Source organism: Danio aesculapii, chromosome 8 (assembly GCF_903798145.1).
Source record: "Danio aesculapii chromosome 8, fDanAes4.1, whole genome shotgun sequence".
Taxonomy (NCBI): Eukaryota; Metazoa; Chordata; class Actinopteri; order Cypriniformes; family Danionidae; genus Danio; species Danio aesculapii.
Window position 1 is genome coordinate 12,007,056 of NC_079442.1, and position 19,081 is coordinate 12,026,136.

At 39.4% G+C, this 19,081-nt stretch overlaps 1 protein-coding gene across 3 annotated transcripts in view; it reads right to left on the reverse strand.

Annotated features, from left to right (window-relative positions):
* The window catches only part of adamts13 (ADAM metallopeptidase with thrombospondin type 1 motif, 13), a 75,793-nt gene that overhangs the window by 10,512 nt on the left and 46,200 nt on the right, over positions 1-19,081 (reverse strand). For all 3 annotated transcript variants that reach the window (XM_056463177.1, XM_056463176.1, XM_056463179.1), the window contains 7 exons: positions 18,559-18,664; positions 18,332-18,461; positions 18,072-18,260; positions 16,472-16,676; positions 9,407-9,767; positions 7,759-7,905; positions 7,498-7,674 (listed from right to left, as the gene is read on the reverse strand). In XM_056463177.1, coding sequence (XP_056319152.1) covers positions 7,498-7,674; positions 7,759-7,905; positions 9,407-9,767; positions 16,472-16,676; positions 18,072-18,260; positions 18,332-18,461; positions 18,559-18,664 — 1,315 coding nt within the window. The remainder of the gene's footprint in view (positions 1-7,497; positions 7,675-7,758; positions 7,906-9,406; positions 9,768-16,471; positions 16,677-18,071; positions 18,261-18,331; positions 18,462-18,558; positions 18,665-19,081) is intronic.

Sequence of the window (19,081 nt, forward strand, 5' to 3'; positions counted from 1 at the left end):
TGATCCTAATCAATTGGAAGCAATCATTTCCCCCTTCTTTTAAACAGTGGGCCAATGATGTGTTGCATTTCATTAGTTTGGAAAAAATAAGACTCAGTTTAAATGGTTCCAGGTCCAAGTTCACTGCCATGTGGCGTCCTTTCACAAATTATTTCCAAAGCCAAATGTAACTATAACTGGACAAAATGATGCTGATGCTGTCAGGTTTTGCTTATACTGATGTTGTCTTCATTTTATTTTATTGTATTTTATTTTTTGTCTTTGTTTATATGTACACAATGTTAAAGCACTGTTTATATTTATGTTGTGTTGTAAGTTATGTTGATTAATGTATGTTTTTTGACTACTTAAATAAAAAAAGAAAAAAAAAAAAAAAAAAGAAAGTGATCTTAAAACAGCAGTTGAGGCTAAAGAGATTATCAGTTGCAGCAGCACAGATGAGAAGGAGGAAGAAGAGAGGAACTGGCAGTTTAAGGAACAGAGAGAAGATAAGAGAGAGATTTTAGGTAATGAGCCGCAGCAACTGGTTGTCAGCTGACTCAGATTTGTGACCTGACCTACAAAATTAAGTGACAAAAACAGAGCAACTATCATTGTAAATTGGCACAAAGAGAAGAAAGGGAAATGCCTAATGATTCACAAGGAAAGCCATTTCCAGACTACCTGAAATACAGTAAGCAAATGGTAGAAAAAAGATAAAAAGGGCCTGGTCAATTTATAGTGAGAGTGCAGATGCACTGTTTTGCATCCCATGTGTTCTTTTCTCTCATGGGCAGAAAATATCACTTAGTTCTCTGAATAGCAACCAGGGGTACAAGATGTGATGTTAAGTGGCGTTGTATGTATGATAAACTCCCAAACCACGAGAATAACAGGGCCCACAGGGATGGCTACTTAAAATGGAAAAACTTGGGAGTGTACCGAAAAAGCTCCAAATGGCATCAACGTTCAGATGCAAAGTAAGTTACAGTCTGAAATCAAGAGAAATAAAGCTCTCTTGAAGAGGCTCCTTGATGTAACTCTGCATTTGGCATCAAGGAACTTAGCATTCAGTGGTAAAACAAAAGATTTAGGCAATGTCCACAATGGAAATTTCTTAGGCTCTTTAGAGTTTTTGTTTCATTATTGTCCACTGTTGAAAGACCACTTAAACTCCAAAATGAGTTTATAGAATTGTGTGGCAACAGAGTACACAAAACAATCTTGAAAGAACGGGAATATGCCATATATTATAGGGTAATTTGTGATGCTACGCCTCACATTTCCCACACTGAGCAGAATATTGTGCTCATATGGTATGTGCATGACAATAAAACTATGGATGACAGGAAGATTACAGAAAGATTCTCTGAATTCAAGGAAAATAGCAATTAAATAGCAGGGGTTACAGAAAGTGTGCTTGTGGATCGAGGGATAGTCATCAGTGATTGCAGGGGGCAAGGGTATGACAAGCCTGGCGATACAGAAACTAGCTGATCAGATCACGGTGATAGAGCAACAACACCCGGACTCTCTTTTAATCATTCTCAGGGATTTTAACAAAGCAAAACTATCCCGTGAACTGCCAAAATATAGACAGCATGTTACATGTCCCACAAGAGACAGTAATATATTGGATCACTGCTATACCACAATAAAGGATGCATACCGCTCCGTCCAACAAGCAGCTTTGGGACAGTCTGACCATTGTTTGATTCATCTCATTCCAACCTACAGGCAGAAACTGAAAACAGCCAAACCTGTATTAAGATCTGTGAAAAGATGGACTAACGAAACAGAGCGGGATCTACAAGCCTGTTTCGACCTCACTGAATGGAGTGTTTTTGAAGCTGCTGCAAACGATCTGGATGAGCTCACAGAGACTGTAACATCTTATATCAGTTTCTGTGAAGACGTGTGCATTCCTACCAGGACTCAACTCACATACAACAATGACAAACCATGGTTCACTGTTAAACTCAGACAGCTACGTCAGGCCAAGGAGGTTGCTTACAGGAAGCGGGATAGGGCCTTGTATAAGCAGGCCAAATACACACTGGAAAAGGAGATCAGAGTCGCAAAAAGGAACTATTCTGAGAAACTAAGGAGTCAGTTCTCTTCCAGCGACTCAGCATCTGTGTGGAAAAGTCTGAAAAACATCACAAACTACAAGTCACCATCCCCCAGCACTGTAGACAATGAACGACTTGCAAACGACCTGAATGAGTTTTACTGCCGGTTTGAGAAAACCCCCCACACCCACTCTGAACTGCTCTTCACGCCACCATTAACACCTCCACCACCCCCCGCCTCCCCCATACCTGCACTTCAGTTCAGTGAAGAGGAGGTGCGCCAGGTCTTCCGGAAACAGAAGAGGAAAAAAGCACCAGGCCCAGATTTTATAACACCAGCCTGTTTAAAATCCTGTGCTGACCAACTGGCCCCCATCTTCACCCTGATCTCCAACAGATCACTGGAGCTGTGTGAAGTGCCCTCCTGCCTCAAATGCTCCACCATCATCCCCATCCCAAAGAAACCCAAACTTACAGGACTTAATGACTACAGACCGGTGGCACTAACATCTGAGGTCATGAAGTCTTTTAAAAACTGGTGCTGGCCCACCTGAAGGACATCACTGAACCCTCACTGGACTCTCTTCAGTTTGCCTACAGAGCAAACAGGTCTGTGGATGATGCAGTAAATATGGGACTGCATTATGTTCTGCAACACCAAGACAGACCAGGGACCTATGTGAGGATCTTGTTTGTTGACTTCAGCTCGGCGTTTAACACTATCACCCCAAAACTTCTCCTGCCCAAATTAACTCAGCTCTCTGTGCCCACCTCTGTCTGTCAGTGGATCAACAGCTTACTGACGGACAGGCAGCAGCTAGTGAAACAGGGAAAATTCTCATCTAGTATCCGCACAATCAGCACTGGCGCCCCCCAGGGGGGTGTCCTCTCCCCACTGCTCTTCTCCCTGTACACGAATGACTGCACTTCAAAAGACTCCTCTGTGAAGCTCTTGAAGTTTGCAGACGACACCACACTTATCGGCCTCATTCAGGACGGTGACGAGTCTGCTTACAGACAGGAGGTTAAGGAGTTGGCTGTCTGGTGTAGTCACAACAACCTGGAGCTCAACACGCTCAAAACAGTGGAGATGATAGTGGACTTCAGGAGAAACCCCCCTGCTCTCCCCCCACTGAGCATCATTGACAGCATTGTGGCAGCAGTGGAGTCATTCAGGTTCCTGGGCACCACCATCTCTCAGGACCTGAAGCTCAACAGAGGCTGTACTTTCTTCATCAGCTGAGGAAGTTTAACCTCCCAAAGGAGCTGCTGAAACAGTTCTACACCTCCATCATTGAATCAGTCATCTGCACATCAATAACTGTCTGGTTTAGCTCAGCTACTAAATACGACCTCCAAAGACTACGTCAAATAGTTCGGACTGCTGAGCGAATCACTGATACAACCCTTCCTACTCCCCAAGAACTGTACTTATCCAGAGCGAGCAGAGGGGCTGCCAAAATCACTCTGGATCCCTCACCCCCAGCACACTGCCTCTTTAAACTTTTACCTTCTGGTCGACGCTACAGAGCACTGCGCACCAGAACAGCCCGACACAGAAACAGTTTCTTCCCTTAGGCAATCCATCTCATGAACACTTGATGATAATAATTGTGGAACCAACATCACTACTTGCTATACACTTTTATACACATATACACTTATTTAACCACACACTTACATGCCAATTTGCACATAACAGCAGCACATATAACGTTGTATATAGTAATAAACACGTACATACACTTGTCAATCTGTATATTTGCACTCACTACTTAATTCTATTTTTTTAAAAATATATTTATTATCTGTTTTTGTCCTGTCTCTGTTATTTTGTTTTTTGTCCTGTCTCTGTTGCATTGTAGAAGCTCTGTCACGAAAACAAATTCCTCGTATGTGTGAACATACCTGGCAATAAAGCTCTTTCTGATTCTGATTCTGATAATGGGGCAAACATGTCAGGGAAGATCAAGGGAGTCCAGGCACAAATATTACAAAAAAACAGTCTTTCTTGTGGGTGTGGAAGCTGAAAGCTCAAGCCCTGGAGTGTCTACATTTGTTGGCTACATCAATCATCTGTACAGATTTGTAGGTGCCAGTCCAGAGTGATTGGCTGTGTGCAAAGACACTGTAGGCTGCTTTCTGCACAGCTTATCTGACACTCGATGTAGTGCTCGAATTGACGCAGTCAAACCTGTGGCAAAACACCTGCTGAAAGAATTAGTGGCCCTGAATGCCACTCTAAGCACATGCAGACTGCCAATTGAGGCCAGGGCAGAAGCTCTTAGACTCAGAAACTACTTTAGCTCATTTGATACTATTGTGCTTTTGACAGTATGGGTTAAAGTTTTGCAGTGCAGTGATGATAGGAATGTAATTCTCCAGTCAGGGAAAATATCCCTTGAGGCTAAAGCAGCTGATATAAGGGATAATAAAAATGAGATGCACAATCTCAGAGATAGCTGGGATACTCTCCTAAATTTAGGTGCCCCCTATATTTAATAAGGAGCTGGGCCATGAGAGGAAAAGAAAAAGATTATCTGATGAGAAGCCTGGCCCTTTAGAATGTCAGAAGCACATTGCTGACAAAGTGTTTTACTGATTTTTTTTTAACTGCCATAGACCACATTATCTGTGATTTAGACACTAACTGGACAGCATGATGATTTAGTATGATAAGTATGATACATACTTATCTAATTGTATTTGTCTTTTAATATTTCTCTGTATATCTCTCAGACCCACCACATCCTGATTTCTATGTGCATTCCTTCTCTTGTATATAAGAGTCTTCAAACTTTTTGACATCCATGGTTTATCATTAGGGTATATCAGAATTTATACAAAAATGAATATAATCAGTAACTTGTCATCCGCATTGAAAATATCCCACTCTGTACATTTAAAACACCCCTGCAAAGCCGCCGTCGTTCCATACTTTAAACAGACTTTTCTTGGGGTTTCTGCCTTTCAAGTAGTCTAAAATAAACAGGACATTGGTAAACCACACTGTGATCAGCCGCTCCCAGTGCCGGGAGAACTGATGAGGTATATGCATTTTTAACAGTTCCATAGCACATATCTAAAGTCTTTTCGCTCCTTGTAGGGCAGTCGACATATTGATAATATGTACACAAGTACATCTTAACATCACAATCATTAAAATAACGAATAACGAATATTAGCTAATACCTCATCCACTTTTGGTCACAGCCATTGCACATTGATGAGAAGAGTTGTAGCCAGACAAACTTTGTTTTCCTCTCTCAGTCATCTCAATTGGCAACAAAGACCTGCTCTACTGCTCTACTGAGCACCCAAAGTCAACTCTGAAAATCGCATAGTGGGGCACAGTGGCCACAGACAACTGACTAGCACTTATTAAATGTATCATTATGAAGCTTGAAACTAAACCAGGTAGTAGTAAGGGTACTTTTTACTTAAAGGGCACATAGGTTACCCCTTTTTCAAGATTTAAGATACGTCTTTTGTGTCCCCAGAATGTGTCTGTAAAGTTTCAGATCAAAACACCCATCAGATTATTTATTCTAGTTGTCTGAAGTTTCTGTTTTATAGTTGGTAAACGCTTGTTGCGATTTTTTTTGTTCTGCGCCTTTAAGGCTAGTCCTCCCCGCCCACCGTTCCCACGTGCCTGTCATCATGCCTCATTCGCCGCCCTCGGCTGCCTCAGGAAGCAGATCTCACGTAACGTTTGTGAGAAATACTACAGTAAGAACTTTACCAATGAGTATTTGATGCATTTGTTGTGGAACTGCAGAGATGAGTCATACACAATGTCGTTACAAAGTTCCCAGACACACAACAAACACGCACACACAGCGCTGACACACACACACACAGACAGCCCACGCGTTTAGCTTTGCACACTTTTTGCACGCATATGTGACAGGATACAGGTTAATATCCACTGCTGTATGAATGTTTGTTATGTTAATGTACAAAATAAACCTGATTTAACGTCCACAAACCAGGATTGAAGCGCCTTCTTTTATAATTGTTCTGACACGTGGCTGTGCTGATGAAGTAAATCGCTGTAATTTATTACACACATGCCCTGTTTTAAAACATCTTAAACTTGTAAAACTCACTCTTGATCACATTTGATGATGATTGATGATCCTAGCAAACTGAACAGACCTTTTATTCCCGGTTGCTTTGCGCACGTCCTGTCTTGTTGATATTATATGCGTTACTAAGGAGACATGTTAATATGCAGCTGTCAATCAATATTGGTGGGCGGGGGGACCACACTCCTAAGTCAAGTTGCGGTCGGTCTCAAAACCGCTCCAATTGGTCCACCGTTTTTATGTTGTTAAATTTGGGGAAAAAAAAGGACTGAGTGTGTTTATATCACCCCAATATGACGGTCTATACACTATACCTACACACATGTCTGTCCAAACAGCTTTAAGGTAGATTTTTCACCATAGGTGTGCTTTAAGTCATTGTTTTCTTTTGCTTTTACTTGAGTGCAAACGTATAGTCAGTACTTCAACTTTTTCTAGAGTTATTCCAAACATGATTTTATGTACTTTTACTTGAGTAAAAGATCTGTGTCCTTTTGCCATCTCTGGTAAATAGTAATAAACTACTGTATACTCACAATACTGCTGGTTTTGTGGTCCTATTGTCAGTGAATGAGTCAATAGGGTGGAGTCAGTTTGCCAGTGTTTCCATGACAGCAAAGTACTGCTATTGCAAGCAGCAGGAACAAGTATACTGCATAGAAATGTCCTGTCATAGCATTATTTGAGTCGATTTTGCTTTTATGGTGAAAGTGTGTATAGAGTGTGGGATGTGGGAAATGAGGCTGGTGGCGTTAATGTTAATGTCTGTCACCTGTGTGCGCCACATGTCTCCAGTCTCACAGAGGAGGTCTGGAAACTTGAAAGGAGAAGAGACAGCGGTGGAGGATGAGAGAGGACCAGGCCTGGACACTTTATGTTCGTTTTGCTTTCAGTTTGGTGGTAGTCACTGTGGGGAGCTGCCATCACCCATTTTATTAATGTTTATTTTTATTATTAAAATCATTATTGGTTTTAATTCTCCATCTATTTCTTCTCCATGGCCAGGGAGTCTTTAAACTTTATTACAGTATCGTTCATGCATAAGCAGATAGAATAGGACAGAATATTAAGATTTTTTAAACTTTGACCATGGCATATCCTCTCCGCAGTGCTTTATGCATCTGCTGCACAATTGTCAACATCTGGAGGGAGAATAAACCCACTGTGCTAATCATTGTGGCAGAGCATAATTATTTTGGCTCATATTTTTGGACATTATTCTCTAATAATTTTTGACAAAAAATGTGGTGTATTTCCTAAAATAACTGAAAAGTAACTCCAAATAGTAAAACATAACTAAAGTAGGCTACAGTATGCATTTTAAAGTAATATATTATGGTTTGATTGTAATAACTTACCTCCACTGTAGCCTTTATTCTTCTTTACACTCTGATAAAATAGTACCACTCCATTGCCAGAGGTCAGACGGTTTTGGCGTACCAAAAGAACATTTGTTCGTGATTTGACCATTTTACCACTCATCCTCTCACAAAGACGCATTAGGACAAGTCTGTCATACAGGGCTATATTCTCCTCTAAAAGAACACATAAATATGCACAAAATTCACCATGCTATTACAGATTCCCCTGACTGTAAGCAATGAAAGATCAGCACTTACTCTGTTGGCAGTTAAGGGTACTGGAAATAATTCTGATTTGAATAACCTCATCAAGAGGTCGGCCAATAGCAAATATGCATCTCCTCTCAGTGACATTGCGGAGATCAATATTTCCTGAGTCTTGAAGCAGGAGTTGCCCACAGAAACCTAAAACGAGAGAAAATGACTTAGTTTTGTCCCCCTATTCATTCATCTGTCTGTTCATATATCAATCCCCAACCCCTATGCATATTTAAATTCTCTGTTTAGCAGCAATCCCTCAAATTTTGGTCTTTTAGGGATAATGACATGGGGCTGACAGGTTACGTTTTGGACATTTACTTACAGAGAAGAGAAATCTTAATGGAAAATACTAAGCTTTCCATTTTGTGGGAACAGTTTAATACTCTAAAATGTTTTTCAAGTGAAAGTACAAATACTACATAACATTTTTACTCAATTAAAAGTAGAAGTATCTGGCCAGAAACATGTTTGGGTACAAGTCCATAAAAGTATAGCATAAATATTGTACTTAGGTTTTACATACGTTTGAGTTAAAAAAAAAATTAAAAAGTACACATTCTTGTATATGCTTTTAATCTCTGACAATACGAAATGATTGAACCATGTGCAATTTTTTTATCATTTAGAACTGTTTGTATTTCATTGTATTTAACTGTGAAACCACAAGACCTGTCTAATACCAATATGCAACATGGAACTCAAATTGGTAAAATCTGATTGAACTTAAGCAGAAACTGATTTTTAGAATTGTGGGAGTCTAGTCTAGCTCTTTTGAAACTGAAAAGAAGTTGTAACCCTTGAAAATCTCCATTCCAAAGGGCTTTTAAAGTGGCCAATTTTGAGCACTTCAATTTGGAACAACATTCCAATATGGCAGCCATGTTTTCATTTTGAAGTGCCCTTCGAGGTGTGATATATCCTTTTTGTAATGCATCAATAATTGCTCTCAGATTCAGGTCAATGTGCTGTGCATTGTGGTAATTGATGCAGCATGACATCACTTCTAAAGGACAGATGAACATGTCTGACCAACTTCATAAATGTTAAAACAATTATCATTGGAAGAATACATCCCAATTTATATTAAGTGGCCTTAAGTAATATGTACTTACACTGAAATTTTATTAAATTTTATTAATATTAACATATTAATTTTTACTTAATATGTACTTATCTAAATACGTGATTTTTTCATTGCACTTCATTGATCTCCAAAAAATAGTACTTTTTGACTGTAAATTAAATTGTAAGGGGTAAAAAAGTACTTTTTTCTTTAAAATTGTATTATGTTTAAGCAATAATTCGAATTGTACTCAAGTAAAGTACTAATCCCCAAAAATACAGTAATCAGATAAAATGTACTTGTAAAATGTAGGCAAGGGTACAATAAAAAAACACTCTTGAATGCTGTGAAAATCCTTCCCAGAAGAGTGGAAGCTGTTATGAGCTGCAGTGGGAGAACAGACTCCATATTAATATTATACTATAAACCTGTATATACTTTTGTATACTTTTACATGTATATACAAATCATGTAATATATACCATGCTTTATTATTTAGTTCAAATATTCAGTTTCAAAACTATAAAATATGCCCTGTTTAGACACTTAATGTTAAATGTTAGCAGATATGTGCCACCTAACTGGTCTGTGGTGTTTCTGTTGACACGTTCATAGTGCTCGTCATCATGTCCGCTGTAGGAACAATGGTTGGGAAACTCTTCTTTATCTTGATACGTCTGACTGCTGGAGCTGCTGTGGTTTTTGTAATCACATTTGGACTTCTCCACATACCCTCTTTTCTTTGGAGAGTTGACTGGATATAAGTGCTGTTGGGCTTTGGTGTGGAGGTATGGACTGAGGAGCAGTCAGGGCTATAACAGGCCTGAACGGTGATAGGTTTTGGCAAGTGGAGGCAAAGAAAGGGACTAACAGGAAATGGACTGGATGGGCCCATACAGGACACAGCCCGAGACTGGATCCCATAACCACATGATACAGAACACTATATTGGAAAACAAAGAAAGAAAATGAGAGACTGAGAAGCATTGACTCTACATGCATAAAATGAGACTTGATCTATGGAATAACTGTTTCAAGAGTTCACACTTAGCTGATGATTTATCATAAGCTTGTTTGGTATGCTGTCCTGGGAGACAGCCCTGAGCTCAAGGGATCCTCGAGTTTAGGGCTCCCTCCCTTTTGTAGAGCCAGAGGGTAGCTTGAGCTCAGGTAGATCTCAAAAACTCCCCGGCTAAAGTGGCTAAGGTAAACTACTTTGAGGAGGAAGGGAGCTAGACAAAGTGCCTGTTTTGCTTAGTCTGTTACGTATGATGCATATCTTTGGACGGTGAAAGGAAACTGGGCAACCCGGGGAAAACCCACACGGACACTGGGAGAACATACAAACTCCACACAAAAAACACCCACCAGTCTGGCGAGGACCAGGGCCGGCAGTGTTCTTGCTGTGGGGCTAACAGTGCTGGGGCGGGGGCTGAGTGGTTGGTGAGAGCCCATTAAGGGCTGCTGAGGTGGCGGCGCCAATCCTAAATGAGTGGTTGAAAAATGGCTCAGGGGAAAAACCTGAGAGGCGGAGAACTTATTTAAGGTGTTTTTGGAACCAGAAATAAGTTATTGGATGGTTAGCGTCGTCAGTAAAAAGAAGGGCTTGCGGGTTAGCCTCTTGTGATCTCTTTAGACCTAGATATATGCTTGGAGGTTTTGCAAAGAGTAGGGGAGAACATGTTGAAAATGTAAATAAAATATCCTTTATGGAATTGACCTGTTTTACATCGTTTGATTAGAAAAGAAATGGTTTCCTTATCTTGCAAAGTTAGATCCAAAATAGTGGAGTGGAGCAAAGGGTTAAATTTGGATGTAACTTTTAATTCAGAGCATCTGAACAAGCTGAAGAAGGCTATGGTGAACATATCATTCAGGTGTGGGCTGTGTGGGATGAAATTTAACCTTTGCGTAGGATGTGAATGCATGAGGAAAGAATGTTGAGTGTGATGGGTTGTCTAGAATCGGGAGTGGTGGGGTGGGTTTTTTGAATGCCTTTAAAAATAAGGAGAGAGGTTTGTGCATTAGTGATAGTGTCGGAAGAGGACCTGTGGATTAATTTATGAAAAAAATTGGATCCCACTGAGATAGCTTTTGATTTAACCTGCTTGGATGCATTTTGCAGTGTGAAGGTGGGATATAGAGGAAGTGATGGAGAGAAGGGAAAAATCTAAGAAATGTAGTTTATGGAGGGTGTGAAAGTGTTTAAATGTATTTAATGCTGTGAGGTATGAATGGAGGGTTCTGGGGGCTACTGCTTGTAAGATGAGAGATAGGGAGGTTTGGCGGAGGTTATAAAGGGGGTGGTTCATGACAATATCATTTCTGAATAGGGAGGGACAGGCACTGGGTGGGGGTCTGCCTCCGGAGCCAAACCAAAATTTCTGGGAAAAAAAATGAGAAAGAAAGTCAGCAATTTCTTTTTTGCAACCTGGTACATGTTCAGCAGTCATAATAAATAGTTTTTTCAGCAGATATCCAGATAAGTCATCAATTGGGGGCCATGTTGCAGTGAACCAACGCCCTTTATAGAAACCTCCAAAACGGGGCGGCATCTGTGAATAAATAAAGTCTATGGGGGATGCTATCAAGTCGCTGTAGAAAAAGTAAGTCGTTCCATTGCTTAAGGAAGGAAATTCATAAGCTGACTTCTTTGTGACTGGTTTAAAGAGAAGCATTGTTTCTTTCAAACCGTGAACTGTGGAGAAAGTTGAAGGAGGTGAGTAATGATTGAGCGGCCTTGGGGTATGATGCGGATAGGAGTAGGTAGATAGATAGGAGTTCATGTTTTGTGCATGTCTGTTTTACATGGAATATTTGAGATAGAGAAAAGATTCGGTTTAATTTTTTTCCTTAGGAAGGGATGTATGGAATTTTTGCAAGTCTAGGTTAATGCCCAGAAATTCGATTGAAGTGCTGTGTCAGGAAGTTTTTTCCTCTGCAAGAGGAATTACTAGATCGGCGAAAACCTGTTGGGTGATTGCTAGGTGTTTAGCCGGAGGTGATGACAGGGGAGAGATTATGAGAAAATTGTCTAGAAGGTGAATGAGGTGCGGGTGATTAGACAAAATCTAGCATAATGCTTCTGACATCATTTTAAATATTTTTGGGCTACTTTTACATCCAAAAGTTAGTCGAACTGCAAAATAGAATAGGGAATGCCAATGAATGCCAAAAAGGTCCCAGAAACCTGGATGGATTGGCATGATTTTCAAGGCGGAGATGTCTACTTTGGCTAGCCAGGCGTTGTGACCGGCTATTTTGATGAGAGAGATTGCTTGGAAAAAAAGGAATTGTGCACAGATGAAAGATCAATTATTAGGCCTTTTTTGCCAGAAAATGTACGTGTTGCAATGCCTATAGGGCTAATGCGTAAGACATTGAAGGGAGGGGCAGTAAATGGTCCAATCATGAAGTTATTGTTTATTTCTTTTTTAATTAGATAATCGACAGTTTTGGGTTGAGTGCTAGCAGACGGCAGATTGGGACAAAAGAGATTGAGAGAAGGGAGAGCTGAGACGCCTGGGTGGAATCCATGGGTTAGACCTGAAATGAGAAAATCAGAGAAGTTAGTATCAGGGTGAGAACATAATTCTAGAGCAAGGTCAGGAATATTCACAGGAGTCAACAGGTAATTTTTTAGATTTTTTTTTGTTTGCTCTGAGGACTTGGCAGATAATTTTGGCGTGGGCGCCTCCACAGTAAGAACACAGGTGGAGGTATCTGCAGGGCATTCATTGACATCTACTGATATAAAAATTCTGGCAGATATCACAGCTTGGAAGGGAAGGTTTGAGAGAAGAGGACAGGGAGGGGTATGGCAGTGGACAGAGTGAATGAGGGGCGTGCAGTGGAAACCGGTGTATGGAAGGAGAAAAGATGGGCGGGGTCAGTGCTAGTGTGTACAGTAGGAAGAGAAGAAGAAAAAGGTGAAATATTAGCAGGAGGAATTTGGGAGGAAAGAGGCAGGGGCCATAAGCAGAGGGTTGGGGAAGAAAAGATAACATTTGTTTTTGGGAAGGGGCAGAAGGAGCAGAAGTAAAAGAATGAAATTGAGCATTAGAGGTAGAAGTGAAATGAGGGCTGATAAGAGAGCTAGAGGGGGCGGGAGGCCAGGAAAAAGGAGTGGAGTAGTACTGGAGAAGAGTGTGAGAAGCGGGGTTGTCCTGAATGAAGTCTTGTTGCGGAAGAGTGCGTGACGTCATTTGGGGAGGCCAGTTTTGTTTTGATTTTCTCTTTCTTGTGAGCGGGAAGTTTGAGGATATTAAGTGAAACGTGAACTATTTTTCTGGGTCGCTGGTCTTGCAGGAGGGCTTATGGAAGGATGAGAGTCTGATGGTGCATTGTTGTAAAGCTTGAGGAGTTCCAGTTTATTGAGAGATCTAGGTGTGTGGATTCTGAGGTCATCGAGCAGTTTCCGGATTTTTATGATGGTAATTCTTTTTGGCGGATGGACGGAGGAGGTGGCGGAGATGCAAGATGAGGCAGTGAAGTATTTTGATGTCTTAAAGTGGATGGAGAAATGTGACTGAAATCTGTTGGTTGTGGAGCGAGTTATACGCCCACCTCTCATGGCAGCCTCGAGTTGGGAGACTGGTGGTGTTGGGAGAAGTTGAGCTGCAGAAAGAGATTCGAGAAGATCAGGGTTGTCTTGTGGGTTGTTTTTTTGTTGGTTAATTTCCTGAAGGTTGTTATTGGTGTTATTTTTGTTGTTCATGATTTCGTTGTTTGTGGTAGATGCCGATGTACAGTTAGAGGAGATGATGGTGGTAAAGCAGATGATCAGAGTATATACAGGAATCAGAGAGTGAAATTCATTACCTTTTAAGATGTTTTAAAGACTCTTTCCATACATTTTAAGACCTTAAAACAACTTTAGGTTTCAACCGAAAACACTGGCGAGATTTTAACTTACAGTATATTTACTAAATATTAATGTTGGAAACAAATCCAAAACTAAAACATTATTCATTTACAAAAAATCTAGCTAATTCAGCAGATTGGCACCTATAGAACTGCAGAAAAAATGGTGTTGCCTTGGTTACTTCAATAAACAAAGCAGCATGATGTCAAGTCTACCCGTATTTTATTGCGTTCATAAACTGCACAGCACCCTGATATTCGCAGATTTAATTCAGGCAAAGTTTAGCATACAACCATACATTGCATAATCAAAAATTATTTAGTTTAATACCCTGCAAAATAGCATTTAAGACTTTTAAATACATTTTAAGGGCCTTAAATTTCTCTACATTGATTTATCAACTTTTAATTTTTTTAAGACCCCCTCTGACACCCTGATGATGTTTATTATGTATACGATGATGCAAATGATGTACCCAAGTCTGGCTGAAATTGTGGTCTGGTGCATGGTTCACTTAAAATGTGATCTCAATTGCTCCAAACCACGAAAATGCTGCATGTATGAATCTGTCAATCACGTATTAATGAATCAAATAGTGTATTTATTATAGGTGGGCATAGGTAAAAAAAATTATCTAGATTAATCTCACTGTAATTTTGGAATTAATCTAGACAAAATGGCTCATTTGAATTTTACCGAAGGCATTCAGAATATGTGTGCTACCAAAATAATGACTAAAATTAAGTCTCTTAGAACGGGTTTCTCAAGCCAGGTGGCGCATTAGACCAGGGGCTCATCTCCTGTTTCCAAAATGCATAACAAACTACTTGAGAAACTGTTCTACTATGATAATTGGTGATGAAAATAAATTATGTTCATTAAGATGTACTTGTGTTTACTAACTGTTTATTCAGTTAAACATGAATTTTGAACTTTTGGCCTACATGAGGTCGAAAAAGCCATTTTTCTTTTTTGATTACCTTAATCAACTAAAGTCATAACTGAACTAAACAGAAATGGAATTAAGACGTGGAGTATGCATATATTAGTGGCATTATTGAAGTAAACACCACAATCAAACTATTACCAGCATGTAGGACTTTTCCCCATATTTTCTAACAAGATTCACACATGCGGCTGTTAGTAAAGGACCGCACACACACGTCACGAAATGTGGAAGTTTTTTCTTTCTATTCGGCGATGTTATTAAATTCCATAACACTCTCATCAGTCCTTACTCTTTATTTGCATCTAATACCCGTTTGTCATGGGGGCATGAATGAAATGTTCATGAGTGAAGGTGAAACGGTCAAACTGCAGTTAAAGTCACCCAAAATTACAGGAAACTCTTACATAAAAGCACTTCATGTAAACACCTTAATTATATCCTTAATTATATTATTGTCTATTAAGGCAAATAATTAGATTACAGAAGTCCATGTAAACGTAGTCAGTAGTGTCTTCGAAGTAAGTGAAAGATCCAGAAGGGCATCCTGCTGATTTGATTCAGAAGGACATTTTTTTGTCAGACGGCTCACCAGTTTGACTTTCATTCATTGTCATTCATTTTAAAAAGCTCCTGGTTCATTTTATTTGTATATGTTTAACTCGAACGCATAAACTCTACAGGTGCCTGATAGAGCTAACATTAATCAGATTCCCTCTAGTGAACTGCATCCACGTTAGCATGTCACGTTTGATGTGGTAATTTCACAATAGGAATACACACAGGTCGAAGACTCGTTCTCGCAACCTACAGTGCAATTTGGCCAGGTATACATCCGCACTAAAATATCAAGGTGAAAGTCATCATAGCTTGCATAGAATAGACCCAGTTCCCATCTCAACCTAGAGAATAGATTAACAGCGATATTTTTTATTGCCTGATAAGAGTCTCGCTTTAACGCAGCACGTTAACGCCGATAACAGCCCACCACTAGTATTTATGCATTTAATCACTTCATATTCGGACACACATAGATGACACATTGCAAGTAGATATAATTTCTAATTTAAATATATAATTGCAAATAATTTTTATACAAATTGGGTGGCACGGTGGCACGGTGGCTCAGCGGTTAGCAATGCCTCAAAGCAAGAAGTTCTCCTCTCCTCTTCCCGTGAGTTTCCTCCAGGGGCTCCGGTTTCCCCCCACAGTCCAAAGATATATATAAGTAAATTGGATGAACTACACTGGCCATAATGTATGAGTATATTTGTGAATCCCCAGTACTAGGTTATGCCTGGAAGGGCATCGGCTGCATAAAAACTGGATGCTGGAATATTCCAATGCTGGAATAGTTAGCGGTTCAATCCGCTGTGGTGACCCTGAAAAATAAGTTACTAATCTATCTAGATTTCAAAGATATAAAAATATTGACATGCAACATACTGACATCGGTACTTAGGTAACTTCCAAGTGTTACTGTTACAACTACTCAAAAATAGACAGTTAATTTGTTTTGAAGAATACTATATGGTAATACTTTACATTTAAGAACAGCAGTTTATTTTTACTTTAAGAACTGTGCTGCTTTTATTAAATTTTAAAGGTACAGCACATTTTATTTTACCTTCACTGTAAGCACAGTGCATTGTTAATGTTTAAACTGTATTCACAATGTTTTGCTGACAATATATATTCTTATTAGTAATAAAACAATTTTTTAATTGTGCAGTCACTGAATAATTAGGTCAACTACACTACTTTATTAAAATATGGTCATTATGCTGGTATTTGAAGTGAAAAAAAATAAGGTGGTACTTGATGTAGGACACATTACCTCACTCCAGCTGTGCACATCCCAGTTGAAAGAACAGACTTGTGGGAAGCATGGTGCAGTGACAGGAGGCTTGGTTTCTGATTCACATTTTTCCTCTTCCACAACCCTTTCTACACCGCCCTCATACTGAACACACTGCACACTCCTCACAGCAACACCCATCCCACAAGACACTGAGCAGTCACCCTGGTCTCCCACCTGCCACCTACAGAATCATTTCACAAAAACAGCCAAATTTTTTTTATAATATAATATAATATAATATAACACTGGAAATAAATAAATAAATAAATAAATATTACTTAAAATATTTTATTTAATTTCATTGAAGTGTTATTTTGTTGAATTACTTTTTGATACAAAATACCAAAAACTGTTTGCTATGATGTGAATCTTAAAATTTTGTCATTAAATTTCACCAAGACTTCCAAGAATTGACCGGGGTTTTCAATTTCAATCCTGGAGGTCCAGTGTCCTGCAGATTTTAGTTTCAACCCCAATCAGACACACATGGGCTAGCCAATCAAGCTCTTAAGCCCCGGTCACACTGCACTTTTCTCCCTATTGACTTCCATTGATACGCAAGCGAATGCTGCAGACTGGAAATGCAAGCTCATGCAACAAGTTTTACTGTTCGCTGCAGGGGCATTGCTAGACATGAAGCTCCACTGGGGCACAGCACCCTCTCCAAAAAAAAAAAAAAATATATATATATATATATATATATATATATATATATATATATATATATATATATATATATATATATATATATATAAACTGCATTGCTTTCATCAGCGTTGCTTTGGTTGCACATAGAGAATAACGTCTTTATTCTGGGATTACCACTCTTAATAAATACACTTGCATATAAAGTAAAACGTATCTCAAAGCTGGGGCACTGGCGATTTATACTGGGGCACGTGCCCCTGTAAATGGGGTCTAGCAACGCCCCTGGTTCGCTGCATTGCAAAGTTTGGTGATTTCTGACCTGCGAAATAGTATCGTGTGACTGTGTGAGACCAATCGAACGAACATCAAAACATGACCTCTCTGTACAGAAATTTCAAATATGGACCAATTGCTCGCTTTTTTTTTTTTTCAAATCGTCTTGTTTAATCCCGCCCCTTTTCACAGTGCCATACAACAGAATTTCGCAAGCTCAAACTCTAATGTGACTGTCGCATTACTAGGCTTTTTACAAAGATCTTTGCAGGTGTGTTGAGGCAATTTGGAGCGAAAATCTACGGGACACCGGACCTCCAGCCCAGAGTTTTAGAGGCCCTGCTATATGAGAATAATTCCAAAAAAATTAAAAATATTTATTGACAACCTAATTTTTGGTATTTTTAAGAGTGGATAATAGGATTAATATTATGTTAGAATTTTAAGACAATCTTTTCTAAGTTCTAATTTTTCTGATGTTTTCTAGCCAATGTCATCCTCAACAGGCGAGATCATATTCTCATTCAAATATTCCTTTTCCGAATTTGAACAAATCACACTCTGAAAATAACAGCAACAACTGACTGGCTGTGTACAAACTACACACATTTTATACATTCAGTAAATTTGTGATGTTTACAATCTGGTAGTTTACCTGGCTTGACATTTTTCAGTATTACATTCCACTACCTCTGAAGGTCTGGGCACAGAATTGCAAGCAGTTTCTCCCACCACCAAATCATTGTTTCCATCACTTTCCTCAATCCTCAGTGAACAAAACAGGACTCTCTTTGCTATTCCACCTCCACAAGACACACTGCATAGCCCTTGTATGTAGCGCCAACTAGAAAAGAAACAGAGTGCTCATTTTAATGTAGCTCTCTAAACTGAAAGTAGAATTTATGCAGTGCTTACACAGGGAGGCATATTGATATACGACAAGGTTGAGTGTCCAGTGCTGGTTTAGTGGTTTGATCACAAAGGGCCTCTGGGACTTCCAGACGTGATTGGTGATCAACACAAGAGAACCAAACCTGCTGAGATCCTGCATAAATGCATATGCATGGATTATACATACAGGCACCACAAACTAATGTTGATTTATAATATTTTAACATTTAGTATTAATTTTCCTCATTTACCATTTCCACAAGTCTTGGAGCACTCGCCTGTCATGGGACTCCAAACGTAAATTGGAACATTTTTGGAGTGAACCATTACATGGGCAGCTCTATGGATCAGCTGGGTCTTCAGACAAGATCACATATAACTGGATTATATAAAGTTATACCATGGTCTGTCTGAAAACTTGATTCTGATTGGCTGCAATGTGTACATTAAAATAAATTACTTCACAAGTAAATGTCAAAAATTATATTAAGGCAAGGCAAGTTTATTTATATAGCACATTTCATACAGAATGGTAATTCAAAGTGCTTTACATAAACAAGAAAAGAAACAAGAAAATAAAAACACCAAAGATTTAAAATTATTAAAAACAGATTAAAATGTGTTAAAACTAGCACAGGGCTCATTCGGTAAAGGCACAGATAAACAGATGTGTTTTCAGTCTTGATTTGAATTTGCCTATTGTTGGAGCACATCTGATAATTCCTGGAAGCTGATTCCAGCAGTGGAGGGCACAGTAGCTGAAGGCCGATTCAC